We start from the raw sequence: 27,159 nt of genomic DNA on the forward strand, positions 1-27,159 counted from the left end.
GACACCCTATACATGTGATTTTTATCTACCCACCTCTTCAAATTTCTGCAAATTTTCTGCAAGAGATTTCTGCAAGTATTCTTCATCTTAGTCCCAAATCTCCCGCTGTTTAACCCTACTTCTGTCCCCCCCCCTCTCAGACCCCACCATTACATGCTGTGGTAATATTCTCCTTGCAACCAATCTGCCAAGCCCAGTTAGAGTTTTGAATATTTCAGTGAGATTTCCACTCATTCTTCTTAACTTTGGTAAACACAGGCAGAGTCAATCCAACCTTTTGTCGCATGGCAATGCCACCATCTCGGGAATTGGTTTTGGTGAATGTTTGTGGGACTCTTCTCGTGGCAATTTTTATGGGTTCAAATAGTTTTTTTGCTCTTCATTTGATGTGATGCAGCTTGGCAAATTCTGCTGGTTTGACTGTTTTTTGGAGTAGAATGATAGGATCTTATCCATCTGCACAAAGGTATCTTAGAGCCTGGGATTAACGTTCCATTTGAAATATGGCACCTCTGTCCAGCTCTGAGAGTCTGCCCGCGACGATGTGCCTGTCTCTGGAATAAGATTTGACCCTACAACCTTTCATAGGGGACATAGTGTTGCCACAGGAAATCTCATTGTTTAATTGTTTATTGAAATATGCACAAGCTTCAGTGATATAGAAGTATAGAAAATATGTGCAGGAGAGTGCCATTTGACCCTTCAAGCCAGTACCGCCATTCAATATGATCATGGCTGATCATCCGAAATCAGTACCCTGTTATTGCTTTTTCCCCATGTCCCTTGATTCCGTTAGCCCTAAGAGCTAAATCTAATGCACTCGCTTGTAGAGGTTATGTGACACTTCTGAGTTACTTGGACTTTCGCTATGAAGATGCAAATTGTGTTTGTTCCTTCAGAACTGGGTTGTACTTGGTGAAAATACTTTTGAGATAAATCTCACTTGTGCAAGATATGATATTTTAAGTTTATTAGGGTGGATGAAGATGTCCATTCTTAAAAGAATAAGTTCAGTGCAGAAATATGTTGTGCTTTATTGAAATATTGGCTTTAAAGTGTTCCTTTTGATAAAAATCCACTTTTCCATTTCGAACAAATCCAGGCGCAAGCATGATTCTTCAGTAGGTAATGTGGATGGCATTCCCACAAATTAGCAAGATAATAATTTGCCACTGAAGAAAGATATAATGGACTCCATTAGTCTGCAATAAATGAGAACCCTGGTTGTTCTCCTTTGATTCGGATCAAAAGAGGAAGCAGCTAATTTTACGGTTTCTACCTGTTTTCATCAGGCAGGGAAGGTGTGTAGAATCAAAGAAGGAAATAATGAATCGGTTTGTCAAATAAATGTATTTCATATTTTCTAAGGCCGTCGTCTAAAGTACTGGGCTATTGGTCTGGTGCCTTGGGGAGATTTCCAATTTAAATTTCATTAAACAATTACAGATTCTTGTACGTTGCACTGCTTTGCAACGATTTTGTAAAGGTTCACTGGTGTAATGTCATGCTATGACTGGTTTCATTTGCATATGCTTTTCATTTAGTGTATACTGTAAATGGGATCGCAGTGCAATAGAATTGATTAACTACAAGAGACTAGTGTTGATTTTCATTTCATGCCACTGACCTTTATTATTTAAGAAATGGCAAAAAAAATTCCAAAGTACTTGTAGAATTTGTTCCATTATTAGTATTGAACACGGTTCTGCAATTATCTTTAAGGGAAACTAGTGTATAACCTCAAAGCTGCGTATGGTTTTAAACATTTCATTCCCTTGTTATAAAATGGGGAAGAAAAACATAATTAATAAATTTGCATTGATTAGAGATTTTTCTTTATTAACTTAACATCTCTTAACTGTTATTTTTGCATAATCATTTCAATTGTTTGTCCTTTTTGTATTGGTTTATCAATACCAGCGATAGAAAATATGGTGGCTTGTGTTATCCTTCTATTTCTGCTTAAGGATCTGATGGTCAGCAAAATAGGTTGTCTTTGAAGTTGAATAATTAATGCCATCCTACTAATAATTGTGTGGAGTTGCATAGTAGCTTTGATGAAGGACCTTCATGCTCAAACGTTAACTCTGTTTATCTCCCCATGGATGTTGCCTGACTTTCTAAGAGCCTTCCCTTTTTCAGTTATGCTCTTTGAACCCAGATGTACAAGCTTTATAGGTTGAAGCAATTTGTGCACTTGAATTCATCAGACCGTATGAGATTCTCCCAGGCCTTATGTTTCCTATTCGGAAGTCATCCATGCATCTCGCTGGTCACTTTTATTTGACTAATTCGGAGGATGTTCATTATCCTGTTTTTTGAATATTTTAATGAATATATAGGAATGATTAAACACATGCTATTATTTAAAGAAGATCAAAACTGTTCACTGCATCTATATTACTAAAACTCTTCTCTTATATGTGTGTGTGTGTGTGTGTGTGTGTCATCTGGGCACAATTGGGTTAATTCCTATTTTCTTCCAAAACGCTAGCCCACAGCCTTCCCATTTTCACTCATCCTAATCACATTTATCAGAAGTTTTTTAATACTATGATTTTAAAAATGCTGGTTTGTTTTGACTGTGTGGTTAATAATTTATTGTTGGAATTACATAGTGCATTTTGTGTTGGGACTGCATAAGTGAATGAGAAAACGGGTTATTCTCATTTCTGGAGAAAAATTGCCCTGTGCATTACAGTGAGTCTAGCTCCATTATTAAACAGCCATCCCAAATGGCTTGTCCTCAGACTAGTGAGTTGCTACTTCCGAAGGCATGAAACTCAGGAGGCACGAGGCAAGGGGCATTTAAGACTGAAATGAGTGGAAAGTTTAGTCATATTAAGCATTGTCAATTATTTTGGAATCCTAAACACTAGAGGACCTCAGGTGCTTAGTCCCTGCATATATTTCTGGCAAAAATGAACCGGTTTGGGAAACTAAGGGAATCGAGGGATATGGGAACAAGGTAGAAATGCAGAATTAGTTCAGGGTAAGCCATGATATTTTAAAAAATAGAACAGATTTGAAGGTCCTTGTAGCTCCCTCTATTTCTGTTTCCTGAGTTTAAAATCAATATTTGTGAATATATGTCTGGATTTTTTTTCTTTCAAAATGCATTACTTTATGATGTTGTCATCATAAAAGTAACTATTTATTTAACAAAGCTGTTTCGCCCTTTCATGAAACTGGCATGTCCTTTATTTATAATCGCATACAGAATTATTTGATAAGAAAGGCAAATAGCTGAAAATAATAATTCCCGATGCAGTGGTTTGCTTTGCATTTTGTTTTTCACCTTTTTTAGAATTTGATTAACAGAACCTGATTGTGTAATTACAAAATTATTTGCTGCAGCAATGGGTTACTTTTTAAACCCAGCTACTTATTGGAGAAATATTCCTTCAATATAGAAAGTGCAAACTATTGCTAGCTCAGCAGTTATTGCAGGTTTTTTTGTTGCAGTAAATCATTCCTAACCCTGCCCCATTTGAATTTCCTGTCGCTGAAAAATCTGCATGTTTTTACTTTTTCTCTGCGAATATTGGCAGTTTACAAATATGGCACCACGATTCATAAATGTTACTGCTGATAACAGAGAGATTTATTTTCGATGATATGGACATTGTGTTACAATAATGAAATAACTGCTGATTATTACTAGTTTCCAAGGTGTCTCAGTGAAGTTCCTTTAGGTAAAGTGCAAGAGCTGTAATGTTAAAGGGACCAAGTGTCTGTATGGACTTTGTACGTTCTCCCCGTGACCGCATGGGCTTTCTCTGAGTTCTACAATTTCCTCCCACACCCTAAAGACGTACAGGTTTGTAGGATAATTAGCTTGGTGTAAGTGTAAATAGTCCCTAGTGTGTGTAGGGTAGTGTTAATGTGCAGGGATCGCTGGCTGGCGTGGACGGTGGGCCGAAGGGCCTGTTTCCACACTGTATCTCTAAACTAACCACAGTCTGCGATTGTCACTAAGGGGAAAAAAAATCCTGAGAACAGCCAAAAGTATAAATATTTAAAGAACTGCAGATTTACAGCTTTTAGCATCAGCTCCTTTATTGAGGGTGATCAATAGTTAATCCTAAAGACTTTTACAGAGGGAAAATAAATGAATGGCCTCTGAGCAAATCATTTTATCTTTGCTCTTTTGAGAATAGGGTAAGGGGAAGAATATTAAAATGAAAATAAACTATTGATGACTCGTCACATGGTTCTTGCATGTATAGAAATGGAACACACCCCTGTCTTCACAAACTGAGCCGCTCTTGAGATTAGCGACAGCTTAAAGTTCTTGGGTATCCCTATCACCAGCAATGTAACCTGGCCCCTTCTCACTGATGCAGTGACCCAGAAAGTTTAGTCTAGAGATGCACTGTGGAGACAGGTCTTTCGGCCCACCAAGTCCACGCCGACCAGCGATCAGTCCGTATACTAGCACTATCCTACACACTACGGACAATTTACAGAAGCCAATTAACCTAAAACCTGTATATCTTTGGAATGTGTGAGGAAACCGGAGCACCCGGAGAAAACCCACACAGTCACAGGGAGGACGTACGAACAAACTCCGTACAGACAGCTCCCATAGTCAGAATCGAACCTGGGTCTATGGCGCTGTGAGGCAGCGACTCTACCCCTGTGCTGCCCCTAATCAGCATATGTATTAGCATATTTACTTTCTTAGTTGTTTGAGAAGATTCAGCATTCGAGGATTTGTTTGAACTTCTACCTGTGTGTGATGAATATATACTGGGGATGCAATCTCAGCCTGGTAGAGTAAAGGGCCTGTCCCACTTACGCGTCCTTGGCTTGCAAATTACGCGACCTCGTGGTCGCTTGAGGCGCACGGGCACCGTATGGCTGCTCGGGGCCGGTCCCACTTAGAAGCGCGGAGGGATATGAAGTTGTGCGGGGCCGGTCCCGACATCGCGCGGGACTCAGAAATTCTTGCAGTGAACTAAATCTTTGCGCGCCAACGGCCAACGGTGACGCAACGTCTCACCTTCAACAGCAGCAGAACAGGCAAACGATCGCTGAGCTCGGCGTGGGGCTCACGGCCGTTGCGGATCCGGATCCGCTCCCACTTCTACTCCCAGAGCGGGGCCAAGAAAATTGAAGATAGACACAAAATGCAGGAGTAACTCAGCGGGACCAGCAGCATCTCTGGAGAGAAGCAATGGGTGATGTTTCGGGTTAAGACCCTTCTTTTCAGACTGAAGAAGAGTCTCGACACGAAACGTCACCAGAGATGCTGCCGGTCCCGCTGAGTTACTCCAGCTTTGTGTCCATCTTCAAATGACGTCACGCGCTCAAGACGGCTGTGTGTACGCATGGAATCGCGCCCGACCTTCACTCGACCGCCTCGGCTCAACGCGGCCACGAGGTCGCGTAATTTGCGTGCCAAGGACACGTAAGTGGGACAGGCCCTTAACTGCTTAGACTTGACTGTCTGGATCTGCATTGAATGATAAACACAACCCAGTCCATCGCAGGCTTATCACTTCCTTCCATCCAGTCCATCTTCATGGTGAGTTGCATCAGGAAGGCTGGAAGTTTCATCATGGATGCCTGGCACCCTAGCCATTCCCTTTTCTTTCGCCAACCTTCTGGGAGAAGATACAGGAGCTTGGTTGCGAAGTGCGAGAACAGCTTCTTCCCCATTGCAACGAGACTCCTTGGCAAAGATCTTTGCATCTCCTCCAGCCACTGGCGAGATCCTGGAGGACTGGGGAGGAGCCAGTGGTGTTCTTTTGTTTAAGAAGGAAAGTAGAGAGAATCTAGGAAATTAAATGCTGATTAGCCTTGTTTCAGTGGTAGGGAAGCCATTGGGGAGAATTATTCGATAGGATTTACTCAGTCAGCTAACTTTGTACGCTGCAGGTTGTGTCATACTAGCTTGATCGGGTTTTTGAGGAGATGACATAGATGATCAATGAGGGTAGGGCGGTGTATGGTGTTTATGTGGATTTGAATGAGGCATTTGATAAAATCCCCTATGATAGACTGATCCAGAAGATTAAAATGCATGGGATTTGCAATGATTTGGTGATGTGAATTCAGATCTGGAATACAGCGGGTTGTGATGAAAGGGCATTATTCAGACTGGAAGTCTGTGACCAGTGTAGTTCGACTGAGATCTGTGCAGGAAACCCTTTATGTGATTTTGTATATAAATGATTTGGAAATGTGTACAGATGGGTTGATCAGTAAGTTTACAGGCATCACCAAGTTTGTTGGAGTTGCCTACTGAGAGAAGCTTTCAGTGAGATATGGATCCGCTGCAGAAATGGGAAGAGGAATGGCAGATGGAGATTAAACTGAGCACGTGTGAGGTGTTGCGCTTTGGGAGGTCGAATGAAATGGGAAAGTATAAAATAAATGGAAAGACCCTTAACAGCATGAATGGACAGAGGAATCTTGGAGTCCAAGACGATGGCATCCTGAAAGTGGCAACACAAGTTGATAGATTGGGAGAAGGCGTACGGTATGCTTGCCTTCACCAATTGGGGCATTGATTATGAAAATCAGTAAGTCGTGATGCTGCTTTACGGGACTTTTATTAGGCCTCCTTTGGAGTATTTTGTACATTTCTGGTTGCCCCATTATAGGAAGGTTGTGGCTTTGGAGAGGGTGCAGAAGTGATTTACCAGAATGGGACCTGAATTAAAGGGTATTATCTATGAGGAGAGGTTGATAGAAGCATGAGAGGTTGATAGAGGACTGATAGAAGCATATACAATTATGAGAGGCACAGAAAGGATAATCAGATAGTCACCCATTCACAAGGTGGAAATGTCAAAAGCTTGAGGGCATAGCTCCAAGGTGAAAGTGATAGAATTTAAAGGAGACTAGACCAAGTGCAGATCTGCCGGGTCTGCTCCCCCAACGCAGCCATCCCCTACCTGTAGCTCCCAAAGAGGGAGCGGGAGGCAGAGAGGGAGCTGGGGGGGGGGGGGGGGATGCAGAGAAGGAGGGGAGGTAGTGTTTGAGGGGTGGGGGCATGTTGTCACAGGGGAGGGCTCGTTCCCGAACGCAATACTCTCTCGCTCCCGGCTCCTGGCTGCAGGCAGGGCCCGAGTACGGGGAGGGCATGGTTGGGGGGGGGGGGGGGGGGGGGGGGGGGGGGGGTGGTGTGGTCGGAGGAGGTGTGACGTCACTTGCAGCGCGAGCAAGAAGTCAGTGGGTTTTTTGTCAGTCTTTTCAGATTCTTGAACACTTTCATTAATAATGGAGAAATAAAGCATGAGTTTTTCAGATAAGACAATTTCGGACTCCGGGGGGAAATCTCTAGCGGAATATGTAAAGATTTTACCGTTAGCGCGTCGTTTTTTCGAGAAAATGGGATTATACACAAACAAACACACACACACACACACACACACACAAACACACACACACACACACACACACACACACACACACACGAACACACACACGCACACACAAACGAACACACACACGCACACACAAACAAACACACACACATCCAAGATCAGAGTTTTAATAGCTATATATGATGTGTAGGCCGATTCATTTTTCCAGAGGCTGGTGGGTGCCTGGAACGTGCTGCCGGGGGTAATGGTGGAGGCAGATACGATAGTGGCGTTTAAGAGGCTTTTAGATATGAGCATGGAATTCCAGAGTATGGATCATGTACAGGCAGGTGAGATTCATTTAGCCTTGTGTCATGTTCGACACAGATATTTCCTGTGTTGAATTGCTCTATATTCTCTGTTCCTGGACCAATCATCTCTTTCGCAACAACCTCCGGAGATGCTGGAATGTACTCTTATCCTTAATACTATCTGATTAAGCTATTCCATTATAATTCAATAATTGTTTGCAGTACTTCGCCATTGTGCTGTTCAGCGCTTGTTGTATGTATTGTTGTATTTATCGTTATGTATACTGTTGACTCTGTGAGCTCTATGTCAACAAGAATTTCATTAGATCCTGGTGTATAGAACATATGAAGCTATGTGTATTTATCTATTTTCTCCCTAATAAGAAAGCTGTTTGCATTAAGAGATTTTCTGAAAGCAAACTTGTGATCTATATACATTTTGAAGACTGTCAAAAAGCTTTGCGTTTTGGTTGCTGCAAATGTAAATAAACTAATTGGGCTTCAGGTTGAAGGTTTTGGCATATTGTACAGCAGCTGCTGAATTGCCATCATTTTAAATAGAGTGCTTTTTCAAGGATAAACTGCCAATTGGCTGTGTAAATATACTGTAACAAGGGATTTTGATGATGCAGGACATGCAACTGCTGATGTCCACAGATTTTGTTGGAACCTTTCCACTTTTCATGAGAATTTTCCCTTTGGTTATCTTTGCTTATGAACACTGTGGAATGTGGAAGGTGAAATGCAAACTGAAGTGATGTGAGCTCTGTCTTTCAAAGATGAGTATTTCTATACGGACTTCGGAGAATTTCTATCCGGACTATTGGATCAGAACTTTCGTGATATCAGCAGCAATTGGACCCAAAACCAAATTTTGAAGAAATGTATTTGCAACGGTTCAGTCGAATAGAAATCCCTTTATAGAAGGACAAATGTGAAATATACCTCATTCTTCCTTTCATCTTTATCAACACTGATTAGGCAGTAATGGCCTATGCTGTCTGTAGGTTCCTGGGTTGTGTCCAGCTCAAAGGAGCTTCTCATTTACAGATATTTCATGCTGTCATTTTCATGCTTTAAAAATAAAAATTGTCGGGTTTAATTAGCATCTGCTGAGAATCTGCAAAATAACCTATAAATTAAACCAATTTAGTTGTTTGGAGTGTGCTTGGTGTGTTTCAGCATGCTAGTTCCCTTGCGTAGCCATGCTCCTGCAGTAAGATATCGTTTTAATATGAGGAAGCTGACTTGTCTGAGTGAGCCTCTGGAGCTTTAGAATAGCCAGGCCTATTCATCTTGCATCTAAGGTTAGCCCCACGGCTACTTTCACGACATTTGATGCTTCAGTGTCTTGTTCGCCTTCATTCTGGCTGGTTTTCTGCCGTTTGATGGTGTGTGGGGGGGGGGGGGGGGGGTTGGGCAGTGGCATCATTCTGAGGGAGCAAACACATCTGTGCTGTTTCCAGGCATGCCTGCAAAAAGGCCATATCCAGTTATCTCCAAGGAGCAGATGTCTGGTCAGTAATGAGGGCAGTGAAACCTGCATTAAGTACTCTTGTTCGAATCATCTAGCATGTTGAAATGGGACAAAGAATCCTCTTGGGGGAATGGAACTGAAAATGCACACTTGGATTCATGGATGCTAATCCAATTTGGTTTAGGGCAGCTGCAAATGGAAGCTCTGTTGCAGATGGTCTTAGTTTTGGTCATGCTTCACGGTTCAGTACATTCTGCTGAATTATCTCTGCACAGGCACACATGATCGAGCAGCAAGTTTGTGTATTGTAATAGCTGCGGAACATTGATAGTGTCTGATAATTTTATTTTTAAATGCTGAGGTTATCCACTTCCATGAACAGTGATGAGGAAGGAAACAGACTTGCCATTCAAAAGGGTCTATGCTCCTATTTGGTATAACTGCTATTCTCTGCATCGTCTGGCACACCCACCTCCAACTGGCCAGTCCATCTACAGGGGCAGCCATATTGGTGTTGGTACTTATAACAAGCTTGTATTTTACATGCAGTACTGGTTGTTGGGAGTTTAAGTTGCCGACGTTTGAAGCATAAGTAGAGAGCTGGAGAAATGATTGTCTGAATTTTGATGCAGGATGCTTAGAATGTGTAACCAGACCTCAAATGTCAGGCAGTAGTCTGACAGAGTCCATGACCAAGTGCACAGGAGATTGCAGCAGGAGGGCTTTGCTCTTTTTTTTAAATGCTTGAGCCTCATTTAACTGGTGCCAAGGAGTGGTGCACCCCAATATGGCGCCTTGTCAGACTGGACGAGCACAGCAAGTGGAGTTGTTTGGAGTGGAGTACTTAAGTGGAGCAAGACAGCAGAGCACAGCAAGAAGAGTTATTTGGATGCGGGGTTTAGAAGCACTTGCGGAGTGCAGGAGGGTGGGGTAAGCTAATCACGGTGAGTAGGGGGGGGGGGATCGGACGATAACCGACACTGCAGTTAAGCAGAGCGCTTCTATCATTGCTAAACTACTGTGTGGTGCCCTTATGGTAGATACTTTGGCCAAAATCCATGAAAATAGCCGTGGGCAGACTTGCCTTGTGAGTAATGGAATCTGATTAGTCTCCATTCATAAGATTACGAACCGAGCAATACTGTTAAACTTCATTACCCTGGGCAATTTTTAATTGTAATGTTTGCATTCTAGTGTGGAAATTATATGGGTTGAACTTTAATCCAAAGTGCCAGACCAGAGAACCACGATATTGTGCGGAGCACATTATCAGCCTACCCGAGTTGACAACAGATGGCTTTGGTTTAGGTGGTTTCTTCAGAATTCATAATTTCAAATCCTCGCTTTGCGTATTGTTTTGCCGGTCTGTACGTGCCTAACAAGGTCAGACGTTTCCTGCGGGATGCTTTCACTCCACCGTCACAATTTACTAGAATCTATAAATGGGTTTTCTTGTACGATAAAGCTATTAGAGGGGGGGGGGGGGGGGGGGTCAGCGTTTAGGATGAATGCACATTTCCCCAACAAAAAAACTGCCAAATCTGACCTGTTGAATTACAAATAAATATTTCATGGCAAATATATATATAATAGAAGCAGATATAGCAGTGGAATCTCTTCAGAAATTTTCAGTGAAAATTAATTTTGTGGATGAAGAATCTTTTTTTGCTTAAAAAAAAGAGCTCAAAGCAGAATTCCATTGCTCGATTAGTAGAAGCGGAAATTTAAAGATTATTGAATGTTACTCAGTACCAAAAAATGTTTTGTGAGATTTCCACTCACATAATTGACTTTCTATATTTAAAAAAAAAATCTCTATTCAAACCACTAGAAATCTGTTTGATAAGAACTGAAAACCAGTTTATATTTTCTTTTGAAAATACTTTGAGATTAACAGCGCTTAAACAGACCCCCCCGGCCCACCTAATCGTGCCGACCAACGATCACCTCGTGTACGAACACATACTTAGCACTTCATATTTCGCTTGGGCAGCTTACACCCCCAGCGGTATGAATATTGACCTCTAACTTCAAGTAACCCTTGCTTTCCCTCTCCATCCCTCCCCGTTCCTCGTTCTCTGATCAGTCTGGCTGTCCCCTTGATTACATTTTATCTCTGTAGGTTTCGTTGTCACCTCCGATATACAATGATCTATTCTACTTTTTCCTTGAGTCTCATCCCCTTTGATGTCTTGTTGTCACACCTTGCACTTCCTTATCTCTGTGTCTCCCTCTCCTCTGACCACGATCACCCTGTAAACTAACACTGTCCTGCACACAAGGGAAAATGTAACCATTTTTACCAAAGCCAATTAACCTACAGATCTGTATGCATTTGGAGTGTGGGAGGAAACTGGAACACCCGGAGAAAACCCACGTTGCCATGGGGAGAACGTACAAACTCCGTACAGTCAGCACCCATAATCAGGATCAAACCCATGTGTCTGGCGCTGTAAGGCAGCAACTCTATCGCTATGCCACTGTGCTGCCCTGTAACACTTAAGATTTAAAAAAGACACAAAGTGCAGGTCTGAAGAAGGGTCTCGACCCAAAACGTCGCCCATTCCTTCTATCCAGAGATGCTGCCTGTACCGCTAAGTTACTCCAGCATTTTGTGTCTATCTTCGGTGTAAACCAGCATCCGCAGTTCCTTCCTACAGAACACACTAGGGTCAATTTCAAGTTATCAACCGCAATTAACCTGTACGCCTTTGTAGTGTGGGAGGCACTTAGACAACCCCCATGAGGTCACAGGGAGAACATATAAACTCAGCGCAGACATAATCCATAGTCAGGATTAAACCTGGGGTTTCTGGCATTGTAAGGCAGCAACTCTACCGCTGCGCCACACTATATGCCGCTCCTAACCTGCTTTGGAGATTTTGTTTAAGAATCAAGGTAATTGATAAAATACATCTCTATTTATTTTTGTTCAGTGTTCATTTCTAAAATCGCAATCTTCATTTTCTTATTTCTGTCATTTTTTTGTTACTTTCCTGCTTGTAATATTGGTGTACTTTAGATAAACATTTTGACAGACTGTTAACAATAAGCACTGATTGCTTTGTTTCACATAAGAACATAGAACAGTACAGCACAGGAATGGGCCCTTCAGCCACAATGTTTATGCCAAACATGATGCATAGCTGAATTGATCTCATCTGTCTGCACATGATCCATATCCCTCTATTCCCTGCATTTCCACGTGCCTATCCAAAAGTCTCTTAAAAGCAACAATCATTTCTGCCCACATTCTGGCAATGTGTTCCAGGCCCCCATCGCCCTCTGTATATTAATCATATTGTAACCGCGCCTGCTGGTATCGAACCCGGCATTCGGAAGCCGTGGTCACGTGACTCGGGAGGGGCTGCTAGTTTTTCGCGCGGTTTCGCTTTCGCGCGGCAGTTGAGTGCTGACCACCGTTGTGGCCAGACGTGTTGTAAGAACCTGTGAGCTAAGAAGCTGTTTTGAGAATAAAATAAGTTACTAAACTTAATTGTCGTTCTTGCGACCGCCAAAATATTTTAATTTTTAACTTGCTTCGCACATCTCCATTAAACTTTACCTCTCTCACGTTATAGCTATGTCCGCCACTGTTGGAAAAAGGTGCTGACTGTCTACTCTGTCGATGCCTGTCATGGTTTCATATAGTTCGGTCAAGTCTCCCTTTGACCTCCATTTCAGATAAACCAATCCAAGTTTGTCCAGTCTCTCCCTGTATATGACACCATCCAATTCTGGTCATCTACATCACCACTCTCTCCAAAGCTTTCACATCTATTGTGCAAAAGAGTAACCAGATCTGCATGCAATATTCCAAATGCTGCCTAACCCAAGTCGTATAGAGTTGCATTATGATCCAATATCCTGACACTCAATGTACCCAGCAATGAAGGCAGGCATAATACCATATGCCTCTTTATCACCATATCTACTTGTGTTGCCACCTTTAGTGATCTATGAACTTGGACTCCAAGATCCTTCTGCATATAACGGTGCTCAGGGTCTTGCAGCAGAATGTGGTCCCAAAATTGTTTTTATAGGGAAGCGGTAAAGTGAAATTTGCCAATATTTTTCCCATGTTGACTATATTTCTTGACTAATGAGTAGACTAGATTGGTGGTCATGTGTTTATAATCGTTGTGGGATATTGTAGAATTTGTAGTTTTTAGTTTAGAGATACAGCGTGGAAACAAGCCCTTCAGCCCACCGAGTCCGCGCTGACCAGTAATCCCCATACATTAACACTATCCCACACGCACTAGATTTAATTTACACTTAAGGGCCTGTCCCATCGTACGAGGTAACTCAAGAGTTCTTCCGAGTTTCTCCTGATTCAAACTCGGAGAATTACGGTAATAGCCGCTCTTAGGTACTCGGGGCTCTCGTGGACATTTTTCAACATATTTCCCGAGTACCTGCCGTTAGTGTTACGAGCTGCTAAGAGACGTCCCGAGCTCCGACGTACCCGCTACGTACATTCTACGTACTTACCATGAGTTTGATTTTTTTTTAAACTCGGGAGAGCTCTTGAATTACCTCGTACAGTGGGACAGGCCCTTTACACCAGGCCAATTAACCTACATACCTGTACGTCTTTGGAGTGTGGGAGGAAACAGAAGATCTCGGAGCAAACCCACGCGGTCGCGGGGAGAACGTACAAACTCCGTACAGACAGCACCCATAGTCAGGATTGAACCCGGGACTCTGGCGCCAGCAAGCGCTGAAAGGCAGCAACTCTACCGCTGCGCCCATAGTGTTATCCCATGAATTACAAATAAATTTAAGTGATTTAACCACCATTTTAATTTGCAAACAACTACTTGTGTTCCAGCAATGCTTACAAAAAGAGCTTTCATTGGAGATTCAGTGCTTGTTATTACTTTCAAGTCATTCCAAATTTGGAGCCTTTCTTGTTTTGAAAACAACTGTTAGAATCGGAGCAGGCAATAGTTCGGCGTGTGCTCCATGACAGTGGTGGAGTAATTACCTGGCAATCTGTTTGCTAATGTTGTGCGAGAGACAAATAGCCTCAATGCCAGGGATAACACCCGCCATCTTTGAAGCAATACTTGATTTTCTGCATGTACCCATTTAATTCCTCGTCTGAATGAGGCACTACTGACAATGCAGCACCCACTTGGCACAATAGTATAGTGTTAGCATTGACTTTAATGTCAACTTTTGCAGAGAGAACCTGGAATTTGCTTTTTCCGAGATGAAAGTACCACATATAAAAAATAATAAAGAAATATGCCATTTTTGGACATATGCTTTAGAATATTTGTTGATAGAGATGATAAGCAGGGTCTCCTGTTCGGTTCCAAATACCTACACTATAGGCAAAAACATGTGGCTAAAACTATTGGCATGGCACAGAGTATGTAAACTCTACTTTGTTGGTGTGGAGGTGTGGGGTTTTTGAAGTTGAGAACTGAAATATTGAAGTCCAATTTGCTATAACATATAACATCATTTACATATTATAGGATTGAGAAATTATTAGATTTGATGGAAATCAAGATTTTCTGTGGGACAGGATGTTATTCAAAATCTTTGGAAATGAGTGACAATTTCTATGAAGGTCAACAGACCAGATAGTTGAGTTACCAGCTTTAGGAAGTAATTTAAAAAAAATGTAGATCATGAATTGGGCATTGCTCTCTTTCATTTTCTTTTGATACTTAAGGGGTTGGACAGGCGAGATGCAGGAAGATTGTTCCCGATGTTGGGGAAGTCCAGAACAAGGGGTCACAGTTTAAGGATAAGGGGGGAAATCTTTTAGGACCGAGATGAGAAAATCATTTTTCGCACAGAGAGTGGTGAATCTGTGGAATTCTCTGCCACAGAAGGTAGTTGAGGCCAGTTCATTGGCTATATTTAAGAGGGAGTTAGATGTGGCCCTTGTGGCTAAAGGTATCAGGCGGTATGGAGAGAAGGCAGGTACAGGATACTGAGTTGGATGATCAGCCATGATCATATTGAATGGATGTGCAGGCTCGAAGGGCCGAATGTTCTACTCCTGCACCTATTTTCTATGTTTCTATGATTTCAGATTTTGCCTGGGCTTCAACTTTTAATCACTCTATTAATTGGAAACTATTTGTGAAGGGTGTCCTCAAATGCCTTGCATTTGTGTGCAAAAATGCCATAGAACTGCAAAAACCAAACTCCAGCTAAAATGTTGAGTGTAGCTTTTTTCTGCTTTAACACCTACGCCCTGAACCGTGCCTCAGTAAAGAATAGAAAAAATGAGAGGACGGTGTCTCTCAGATACAGTTTTCCTGCATTATTTTAAATAGTGTTGGGATACTACTAGGTACATGTCCCTGCTCTGGATTATTTTGTCCTATCCCTCTCCAGAGCAAGCTTCATGCTTGGAAGCTGTAAAATAAATAAATCAACTTTTGTGTACATGAGGCACGATGAACTGATTTTTCTTCATAAATTTGTCTTCTAGGAATAATTCACAACCATGACAACGGAACCGGGTTCAGATTCTGAATCTAAGCAGGACCAAGAACAGAAGGAAGCAGCTGAAAAGAAAGAGGCAGCAACTGAACAAGAGGAGAGTGCTGAGCATCAACAGGCAGACGGGGTAGACGGGATCCCAGCAGCAATTGGTACCTCCGAGAGGAAGAAGCTGGCAAGTCGCAGTTCATGGCATCTCTTTTAGATTGAAGCCAATTAAGGCTTAAATTCTTAAAAAATTGCAAGGCTGCAGAGTTATTGTAATTGCTTAATGTGCAGGAAATGTGCTGAATTTAATGTAGAAACAAGAAACTGCAGATGCTGTTCAATACACATAAGGACACCAAGTATTGGAGAGGGGGGAGGAGGAGAATCACATTTGCTGAAGAAAGGGGACATCTCTGATGTCCCAGCATGGAAAATTACATATTGGGAACAGATGGAGAGGAGATGGAGGAATGGCAGTAAGGTATAGTGTCTGTACAAAAGCCAGGGTGGGAGGAAATGTCGTCCAGGTAATTGATGACAATTGTAAAAGGTTTCTGCTGTCTCATAAAGATTGGTGTGGGGGGAGCTCCACCTGCTGAAAGTGGTGCCAATTGCAATCTGTTGTCGGGGGTGGAAGAAAATAGAATGTATTATAATTATAATATAACATTTTGATCATCTCATAAGTTTAGATGCCTATCGGGATGATATCTGCTGAAAGTACAGGAATTATTTTCAGTGCTCTCCTAAACCTTTAGTGTAGATCATATTAGGTGAATGAAGAAGTGTCTTGACCCGAAACGTCGCCTATTCCTTCTCTCCATAGATGCTGCCCCACCCGCTGAGTTTCTCCCGCATTTTTGTCCACCATCATATTAGGTGAAATTACTTTCATCATCTTGTGCCTCCTTTTAACACCTTGCTTGACATTAAATTACATGAAAACTGAAGGTGGATTTGCAGATTTTACCCTACTTTCGTGGATCCAGTGACACAGTTTATTTCAGAAACTTGCTCTCTTGGACAATACTGCCAGTGCCAGACTGTGAAGCAAGAGATCGGGCAGCTTTTAGTGGTTGGCTTGGCTGAAAATGTGCTCCCTGTTTCTTTTTAAAAGTTTTGTAATCACAGGTTTCCCATTTGATGCAGATCAGTTTATAATGCCTGCAGTTCATGCACTAGAGTTTCTCCAATCACTCCCTGACATGTCCTCTATTATTCATGGTTTTGGACTAAATTTTCCGAAATTAAGTGAATATCTATGCACTCAGAGCAGAGAAATGATGAAGACAAAGAATTGCCAGAGCCTGGTCTAGTTTAATTTGAGCAAGTGTATTGCTAATTAGAGCAGTCTGTCATTCTCCAGGCAATCCTAATCACAAGTGGAATGAAATGGTTTTGCCAAGGTCTGCAGAGGGAGAGCTGGGGGGATAAATGTCGTGCTCTTGTGCTAATGTCCTTTTGGTTCAGTCAATGAATTCCATTTCATGTCTGACATTCATTTCCCCTCTCGTGGAGTATGCTCCATCACTTTTGATTTCCATACATGACTTGATTTAGAACGGAAAAATTGATGATCGTGAGCGAGTCGTATTTGCATGTGTGGTTAAATACAGTTCAACTTTTCTAACTGACCATAAAAATGTAGGTGATTTTTTTTTTTCCAAGAGGCATGGTGTTTATTTTGTTCATGCCGGTCTTTGATAATATCTCGCGGGGCACCATATAAATGAACAGGAATTGTTGCAGCATGAATAGAAAGTTTGCATGCACAGACTCTGGTCAATGAGGATTACACATTTTGTTTACAGTTGAAGTTTTGGATGCGTATTTGGTAATTATTTGATTTGATTTCCAGTTATGATATGCAGCATCAATTTGTTGTTGCCAAAGTGAAGTGGATTTAGAGAACACCTTCAATTTGTAGTCATAAAATATCGGTGTTTACAAAATAAAAACCAAACAAGGCAGTCTCTAAGTCAATGTTAGAGTAGCTTGAGCAATTTGCACCCTCTTATGAAAAATGACATTAAAACCTTTCAGTATAGTGCAAATGCCCTAGGATAATATGAAGCATGACAGCTGTAGCTAATGGGTGTAGCTGGAACATCTGCTTGAGGCAAAAACTATCTTTAGATTCACAGACTACTGCAGCGCAGAAGGTGGTGATTCAGTCCACCGAGCCTGTGCTGGTTTTAAACTCCAACTGAGACGTGGACTCTAATCTTCCTGTTTGTTACATCACTGTTACCTAGTCAGCTGTTGCTCTGAGTGTTTCTTTAACTGATTGAAAGGGGTGTCTGTTCCTTGGATGATTCTGCACGCCAACTGACCCACAAATGTCAATCCATCTACTGCCTGGATGATAGCTTAATATTAAAGGAAGGTATTGCTGTGGAATGTGGTACTTGATTTTAACCCAAAATGTAATATTACCGCATGTTAAGCAAACTAGGCATAGGATAGAACATTTAAAAATACATACATTTAGCAGCATGGATAAGCAATTCTTCTAATAGGCAAAGACTATATCCTCTAATTAGCAAATGTGCAATGAGGGCAGGTTGAGGCAGTTTGTATCATTTAATCTTGGATAAAGGTATTGCCTGAGGTGGTGGCAATGGTACAATGATGAGATTTATTTTAGGTTGCCCTGGTGAAGGGCTGATAGAGATAAAATGCGCAACGGAGGACTGTATATTTTGCTACATCCATTTTTGATTTTCTGAAAGTTTCCCAGACTTCTAATGAGGTACTTGCCCATATAAGGTTACATTAATTAAATCTCATAAATGTGGTTTCAGCTATGTTTTACTCGATTAAATGATATTTGTGAGGAAAATGCTGTGGTGCACAAGGTAGATTGCGAGAACATTGAACTGTTGCATGGTCATGTTTTTAAAAGACTAACCACTTGATTATCTAATTAGATTGGTGAATGTGAGAAAGAGGCGGACGGAGCTTCTGGCAAACTTACTGTGAGTCAGCAGGAAGACCACCAGGCTGAGGACGACAAACTCTCCCAAAAATCCTCTTCAAGCAAGTTATCCAAATCTCCTCTGAAAGGAGCAAAAAGGCCAAAGAACATGCTGTGCAAAGTGACCCTTCTGGATGGCTCTGAACATACCTGCGAGGTTGAGGTAAGGAGATGATTCCTATTCTCATTATTATCCACATTCTCATTGGCAACTTGCTGCATGTTCTGAATATGTGCAGCTGACAGAGTTCGCATTTCCTTCTGTTGCCGTGCTGCACAGTTCGTTAGACCTTTTTGTTGAACTCTCCCTGGTGTAATATCCACAGGTTTCATTCTGGAACTTTTAAGCTATTTTTAATGAGCAGATTTAGAGCATGGTGAAAAGTGTGATTTGGGACACACTGGTAAATGTACATAGTTTTACTACAGGAAAGGTTCACCTGCAGGCTCCTAAAGTGCTGCCAGAAATAATTAGCAGCTTTCTGGTGTTGTGGAGTTGGTGACAGATGCTACTGTGTGAATGGTGATGTGAAATTGGAAGTATATTGCCATATAAATCTGTGCAAACTATATATATTTTTTTTAATTGCCCTTTTCGTGTATTTATAAATTAGTTTAATGTATTGTAAGAAAAATGTGGAGATGATGAAATATATTGCTAGGATGTGTAAATGACATATATAGAGCATCTATGTTCTACCAAGATGCAGTACAGAACGCCACAGGAGATCCTTTTCCCCCTGTGTCTATCAAACTGTACAACTCCACCCCCTTCTCTCTCTCTCTCCTCCCAATCTTTGGCCATCCCCAATCCTTTCCAATTGTCACTTTAATTTCATGCGTAGTGTGTTTTATGATTGTTGGCAGACCAATTTCTCTCTTGGGATAAATAAAGTTCCATCGTATGGTGAGCAATGCTGAAATTATTTGCTGTTTCACCTGGGGTAATGAGAACGGCATTTCACAAAATATCAGGGTCTTTTTGTCACTCACCTTGGAGACACTTATTACCCATCAGAGTGAGCTTCTCCAGAACTGATGTTCGGGAGAGTTCCAGGATTTAGATGGGGCTGATCAATAAAAGAATGGTGAGGTATTTCTAAGTCAGGGCCATGTCCAAATATGTCTGCTGTCCTTGTTGGTAAAGATGGTCAGATTTAGAGATGCCAAGGAGTTATTGGGCAGGTACCGGTAGTGTGTCTGTAAAGGGGCTGTCCCACTTGGGCGATCTAATCTGCGAGTTAAGAAGAGTGTCTTCGACCTTCAAGCTCGAGGGCACGCGCCTGGAAAGCCTCGAGCTGGATCGACCGACCGTGCGCGCACACGCACACACACACACACACACACACACACACACACACACACACACACACAGACACACACATACACACACACACACACACACACACACACACACACACACACACACAGACACACACACAGACACACACACACACACACACACACACACACACACACACAGACACACACACACACACAGACACACACACACACACACACACACACAGACACACACACACACAGACACACACACACAGACACACACACACACACACACACACACACACACACACACACACACACACACACATCGCAAAGGCGGGGGTCAGAGAAAGCGGGGCAGCGCTGTCTGAAATTCACACCCACTGCACAGTAACGGTAGGTCCTTGAGGGAGAGAAGGGGGGGGAGAAGGAGTGGAGACACTTTTAAGAAGTATAATAAAGTTTAGCGGGCATTTAACGTACCGGTAGGTTTTCCTTGATCCTGAAAACTTCAATGAGTCAATCAAAATGCCCGGTCAGTGAAGGAGATTGCCTACGGCTGCCCTCGACTGCCTGTAACTAAATAACGACCCCACTCCACTGCACTACGAGTTCAAAAGAACCATGCCGACCAAATTTTACTCGCGGAAATTTTTTCAACATGCTGAAACATTTTCCGCAACCTAGCTGAGGCCACGAGTATTCGGGAACTTCCCTCGAGCATGAAGGAGAGTTCCAGCGACCTGATAGGTCCTCCTAGGACCACGTTTCGACCATGCTGCGAGTTTGAAGGTCGAAGACACTCTTCTAAACTCGAAGGTTAGTTCGCCGCAGTGGGGCGACCTAATCCCCTTAACTGGCATATAATGCTGCCATTGGTGGTGGAGGGAATGAATGTTTTGGGTGAGTGATGGGATCACTGTCAAGAACATTATTCAAGCTGGTTTTAACTTCCTGGAGTGAGTGCAGATTTTGGCTACACTCCTCCATGAAAGTGGAGAGTATTCCTGTGCATTTCTGACGAGTGGTTTGTAGGTGATGTTGAAAGATTTGGGATGTTAGGAGATGAGTCACTCGCCTCGGGGTACCCAGCCCCTGACCTGGTCAGTGGTACACAAAAATGCTGGCGAAACTCAGCGGGTGCAGCAGCATCTATGGAGCGAAGGAAATAGGCAACGTTTCAGGACCACTTCTATCAGTGGTATTTGTGTGTTCAATTTGAGTTTCTAGTCAATGGTGATTCATGGAATATATCAAAGGGAGGTGGTTTGATTCTGTCTTGCTGGAGATATTAAATATCTTCAAAGGCCCACACCACCTTGGCCATGCTCTCATTTTGCTTCTCCCATTAGGAAGTAGATACAGGAGCCTGACAACCATTACTACTAAGTTCAAGAACAGCTTCCTCCCAACAACCATCAAGCTCTAGAACACTGCACATCACAAACCTCTGCAACTATGATATATTCTGTGCTGTGTCTTTGGTTGTGGAGTTTTGATTTTGCACTTGTGGTTACCCAGTATTATGATAATTACCGTAATTTATTTTAATTTTGGGTATTATGTGTTATCTATGTCCTAGAGCATTTACAGATCAGTTAAACTGCTGCAAATAAGAATTTTATTATTCTCTTGTCAGTACAAATGACAAATAAATACTCTTGACATTCTTGTAGTGATCCAAATGTTACTTGCCACACGTTGTCCTGTGCCTGATTGTAGGTTTGGGTTTTGCTGTCTGCAACCATGGACTGCTGTACTTTCCGAAGAGTTATGAATGGAGTTGAGCATTGTAACCATCAGTGAATTTTCTCACTTCTGACTGTAATGAAGCATTTATTTCAAGAGAGCAGGGATGTAATGCTGAGGCTCTTTAAGGCGCTGGTCAGGCCGCATTTGGATTATTGTGAGCAATTTTAGGCACGATATCTGAGGAAGGATGTGCTAGCTCTGGAGAGGGTCCAGAGGAGGTTTAAAGAATGATCCAGGGAATGAGTGGGTTAACATATGATGAACGTTTGATGACACGCTGGAGTTTAGAAGGATGAGCAGGGCCGGATTTAGATGAAGAGAGGCCCTAGGCTATTCCACTTGTGAGGTCCCTCCCAATCCTCCACCCCCACGACTAGAGGAAGATGGAAGAGTCCACCAGATTGACATCGATGTGCAGCCGAGATAAGGTCTGGAAAGCTGCGCTTTTTATTTATTGCCAGTGCTAGTGTTGAGTTGTCGGCTTAAAACACTATTATTCTGAAATGGAGGGAAAGGGAAATTACTGAAGTGCTGTTTAGAGACTACAATGCGTTGTGACAGCATATGTAAGAAAGGCCTATGACAGTGTAAAAAATATTATACACCAGGCCTGTACGAAGCTTTTCAAAAAAAGGAGTGGCAGGATTACAAAAATGTTATGTGAAATAAGTGCACGCAGCGCATATCACAAGTGCAAAGCTCAAAGACCCTTAAGCGGGCCCTGGAAGCTCTGGGGTTTTAGATGCTCTCTGGTGCATTCTGAGTCTTAGTTTGGAGCATTTTTGCACCAGATTTATGACCAATATTTCAGAAATAATTTTGGTTGTGTCAAGAGTAATGAGTGGTTGGAATGGGATGATTGGGGTCATTGTTGTTTGAAGCCTATAGGTAAATCCGGCATTGCCAAGGCCCCCGCCCCCTAGATCTCGAGGCCCTAAGCTTAAGCTTGTGAAGCTTATACGTAAATCCGGCCCTGAGGATGAGGGGACACCTCATTGAAACGCACAGAATAGTGAAAGGCTTGGATAGAGTGCATGTGGAGAGGATGTTTCCATTAGTGGAAGAGTCTAGGACTAGAGATCATAGCCACAGAATTAAAGGATGTTCCTTCAAGAAGATGAGGGATTTTGTTAGTCAGAGGGTTGTGAATCTGTGGAATTATTTGCCACAGAAAGCTGTGGTGGCTGTCAATGGATATTTTTAAGGCAGAGATAGATCGATTCTTGATTTGTACGTGTGTCGGGTTATGGGGAGAAGGCAGGAGAATGAGGTAAGGAGGGATAGATAGATCGGCCATGATTGAATGGCGGAGTGGACGTTGGGCTGAATGGCCTAATTCTGCTCCTATCACTTATGACCTTATGAAAGGAATGTCATTAATGATGCAGCTGAAGAGGCAGTCACATGCAAGGGAACATCTCTGCAAAATAAAAGGCCATTTAAATCTGAGATGCATAGAAATGTCTTCTCTGACAGTCGTGAGTCTCGGGATCTCAATCCCAGAGGGTGGTGGCGGCAAGATCATTAGATATATTTATGGTAGAGATAAATATTTTGCAGATTGAGGAATTGATGGTTATGGGGAAGCGGCACAGAAGATGAATTGTGGAGAGCAGATGTTAGCCATGATCATGTTACAATGGTGGGCAGGGTTGAGGGGCCTGGTGCTCTTGTTGTGTTCCTGTGTTCTTATGGTGGGGCCCAAAATCATTCCCTAAAAGTTTACGGGGATATCCAGGGACTAGGATGAAATGCCGCAAACAACCATCACCACTGGTTTGCTTGGTGAACTACACAATCTTCTACTTAATCAATGTCTCCATATATTTTTTATGTGCTTTTGGTTTCAAATTGCTTTTACCTTCCACTCCCTCTCTTTGTGTATTCCACACTATCCCTCGATCACCTTTGAGAGGTCAGGATTTCTCTAGTTTCTTTGTCATTCCCCAATTTAATCACTCTCATTTGCGACTGTGCAAAGACTCTAAATTGTGGCATTCCCTCCCTAATCTCTGTAATCATTGTTTGCAAGACTGTGAGTGAAGCCTTTACCCGGAACTTTGTGGCTTAGATGTGTATGATCATCATCACCAAAAAGGTTGACTTCGTTTATGTTTGAAAACCATTTCACAAATCCCATAGGAGTAGGCAATGGATTTCTGTAAAACCTATTGACATTGGTGAGATGCCTAAACATTGCACCCATAAAGGTTGGATAAATCAAGATAATTGCCATTTGTGAAAGCATTTAAGAGAACACTGTATTCAAACAATGCTCCAATTTTAAAATTAGATGCAAATGATTGATCTCAATCGCCTATTATTTCTTTTGAATCTGTGTGTTCGGATAAATTAGCAGTAATACTGGGTAACCAAACCAGCCAAAGTGCATAGTGCAACCTCTGCAAAGTCCATAGTAGTTCATTGGTGTAGGACTGTGGTGGTTAGGGTTGTGCAGTGTGGATTTACATGGCAATAGTGCTTTCAAGTTGGGAGTTTCTGGATTTTAAGCTACATGGCAGCGAACTAATGGCAGCATATTTCCAAGTCCGGATGGTAAGGGGAGAGGAATCTGCAAGTGGTGGCATTCACTTACGCTTGGCACCAGGTGCTTGACAAGTTGATGCAGTGCATTTCGGGGTTGGAGGGAATGCCAGTCAAGTGAATGATGATCTGCGAGCTGTTGACCAGCTCAGAGTTTTGGCACTCCAGTCATTTGGGCAAGTCAGCCCCAGAGAAACGCGATGTTTGCTTGTGTGCAGGGAACTGATTGACAGGATTGAAATACCCAAGTTTGGAACAGATGATGAAATGATTGAATATTTAGATATTTGTTCTTGCTGTCATTCTAAACATGAGTGCACACACACTGTAAATTGCTGATAATTGTTTGGTTAGTAAAGGTTTAAGTAACCAGTCATTTGAGTCTGAAGAAGAGTCTCGGCCCGAAACGTTGCCTATTTCCTTCGCTCCATAGATGCTGCCGCACCCGCTGAGTTTCTCCAGCAATTTTGTCTACCTTCGATTCTCCAGCATCTGCAGTTTCTTCTTGACCATTTGAATTCAGTAACTGAAATAGCAAATTAAGGATTAAAATATGAAAATTAATTGAATTAAATAATTTGGAGTTGTAATTTTTGTAATTTGAGTCATCAGCTATAATCATTCACATATTTGAGAATGTTCTTTGATGCCATTAATTTACATCTGAATGTATTTTCTTCACATTGCAAGCCGTGATTCTATTTAAAAAGCATTTGAACATAGAGTATAAAAGTACAGTCTTTCGACCCACAATGTCTCTGTTGAACATGATGCCAAGATAAACTAGTCTGTTTGCACGTGGTCCACAACCCTCCATTCCCTGCCTATCCACATGCTCATTTAAATGCCTCTTAAATACTTCTGTCACATGCCTCCACCTTCACCCCAGGCAGCTCGTTCCAGGCACCTAAAACCCTCTGTTTGCAAAAACAAACTAGCTCTGCACATCTAGTCTTATCTTATATATATTAAAACTCGTTTGTTGGTTTGTAACGGGTTCTATTTCGCGAAAATTTGTTTAAGCTGTTTGTGAATTTACTCCACCCTTTGCCGTAACGGATAATTTTTTACATATTCCTGTAGAGTTTTTCCTCCTCCACATTTTGTTTTGAAAATTAGAAAATTTGGTTATTAATTTCCCCGCTTTTTTAGTAAAAAACATCAAAAAAATTTAAAATCAAGCTGCTGCATGAGTCACAGGGCCATCTCACAGGTCAAATCACAATGGATTTCATTTACATATGATATGACATCACAATGGGATGTCATATCACCCCTCTCCCACCATTCTCAAATCCCCTCCCCCACCACTCACACCCCCTACCCCTCTCCCCTCCCCCCCCTCCCCGCTCTCCTCCCCTTCCCCATCCCCCGCTCTCTCCCTTCCCCCCTCTCCTCCCCTCCCCAATCTCTTCCCCCATCTCCACCCTTCCTCCTCCCCCTCTCTCCTCCCCCTCTCTCCTCCCCCTCTCTCCTCCCCCTCTCTCCTCACACCTCTCTCCTCAACCCCCTCTCACCCCTCTCTCCCCCCCTCGCCATCTCCCCCTCTCTTCCCCTCTCTCCCCCTCCTCCTCCCTCCCTCTCCTTCCTCCTTCCTCCCTCCCCCCTCTCTCCACCCCGCTCTCCTCCCCCTCCCCACCCCCTCTCTCCCTCCCCATTCCCCTCCCTCTCCCCTCTCTCCGGCCCCACCCATCTCCCCTCCTCCATCCTCCCTCTCCCCCTCCCCTCCTCCAGCCCCCTCTCCCCTCCTCCAACCCCCTCTCCCCTCCTCCAACCCCCTCTCCCCTCCTCCAACCCCCTCTCATTTACATATGATATCACAATGGGACAGGTGTGGGAGATTGCAACCTTCACGTGGTCTGGCGTGCACAATCAAATAAGATCAAATAGAGCAAGTTGTCCTACCCCCCTGTCTACCCCCCTGTCTACCCCCCTCCCTCTCTACCCTCCTCCCTCTCTACCATCTTCTTTCTACCATCCTCCCTCTCTATCCGCCCCTCCCCCTCCCCGCTCTCCCTTCGTCCTCCCCCTTCCACACCTCTCCCCCCTTCCCCTCCCCACTCTCTCCCCCTCGCCTCCCTCCCCCTCGCCTCTCCCTCCCTCTCTTCTCTCCCTCCCTCCCTTCTCTCCCTCCCCTCCCTCTCCCTCCCCTCTCTCTCCCTCCCCTCCCTCTCCCTCCCCTCTCTCTCCCTCCCCTCTCTCTCCCTCCCCTCTCTCCCCCTCCCCTCTCTCCCCCTCCCCTCTCTCCCCCTCCCCTCTCTCCCTCTCTCTCCCCCTCCCCTCCTCTCCCCCTCCACTCTCTCCCCCTCCATCTTCCCCCTCTCCCCCTCCACTCACTTCCCCATCTTCCCCTCTCCACTCTCTCCCCCTCCTCACTCTTCCACCTCCTCTCTCTTCCCCCCCTTCTCTCTCTCCTCCCTCTCTCCCACTCCTCTCTCTCCCCCTCTGCCTCCCGCTCCCCCTCACCCCACTCTCCCTCTCTCTGGGGGGGGGGGTTAGTGTGCGTGTGAAGCCGCAGCAACCCCCCCCCCCCCCCGCAAACGCGCGAGCGGGTCTGCACTGGCTCTAGTTGCCTTTAAACGTTACAAAGCAAGGATTAAATGCTAAAAAGCCTCAAAAGCTATTCCAGCTGTATCCTCACTGCTGTAAATGGGATTAATGCCAGCTCAAAAAAATGGCAACTCCAGGCTGATTAAAGGTCATCAACCTGATATAAAAATGCTTTTATTTCTACAAATGCTGCCTGACCTTAATATTTCAGGCATTTTCTGTTTTTTATTTCCCAAATTAGTTTTTTTTTTCCATTAGTAATGTGTAACTAAAAATTAGAGGGCTTTTAAAATTACTTTGGCTCATTTGAAAGTGGCCCCCATATTACGGGGAGTTTGTGTTACTAGAAAACAGTCCATCTCGAGAATTCTCCATTAAGAGAAGCCACGTCATCGATATGTCTGTCGAGAAACACGAGTGGATAAGTGTTTATTTACGTGGTGTTTTTGACAAATTCTTTGAGAGCAAAATTAATTTTGTATTTCACAT

The 27,159-nt window shown here is 43.1% G+C and overlaps 1 protein-coding gene across 1 annotated transcript in view; it reads left to right on the forward strand.

Annotated features, from left to right (window-relative positions):
* The window catches only part of epb41l3 (erythrocyte membrane protein band 4.1 like 3), a 161,987-nt gene that overhangs the window by 32,491 nt on the left and 102,337 nt on the right, over window positions 1-27,159 (forward strand). The window contains exons 2-3 of the mRNA XM_033020056.1: window positions 15,565-15,750; window positions 18,494-18,703. Of these exons, the coding sequence (XP_032875947.1) occupies window positions 15,580-15,750; window positions 18,494-18,703 (381 nt within the window). The 5' untranslated portion in view covers window positions 15,565-15,579. The remainder of the gene's footprint in view (window positions 1-15,564; window positions 15,751-18,493; window positions 18,704-27,159) is intronic.

Source organism: Amblyraja radiata, chromosome 4 (genome assembly GCF_010909765.2).
Source record: "Amblyraja radiata isolate CabotCenter1 chromosome 4, sAmbRad1.1.pri, whole genome shotgun sequence".
In the NCBI taxonomy this organism is placed as follows: domain Eukaryota; kingdom Metazoa; phylum Chordata; class Chondrichthyes; order Rajiformes; family Rajidae; genus Amblyraja; species Amblyraja radiata.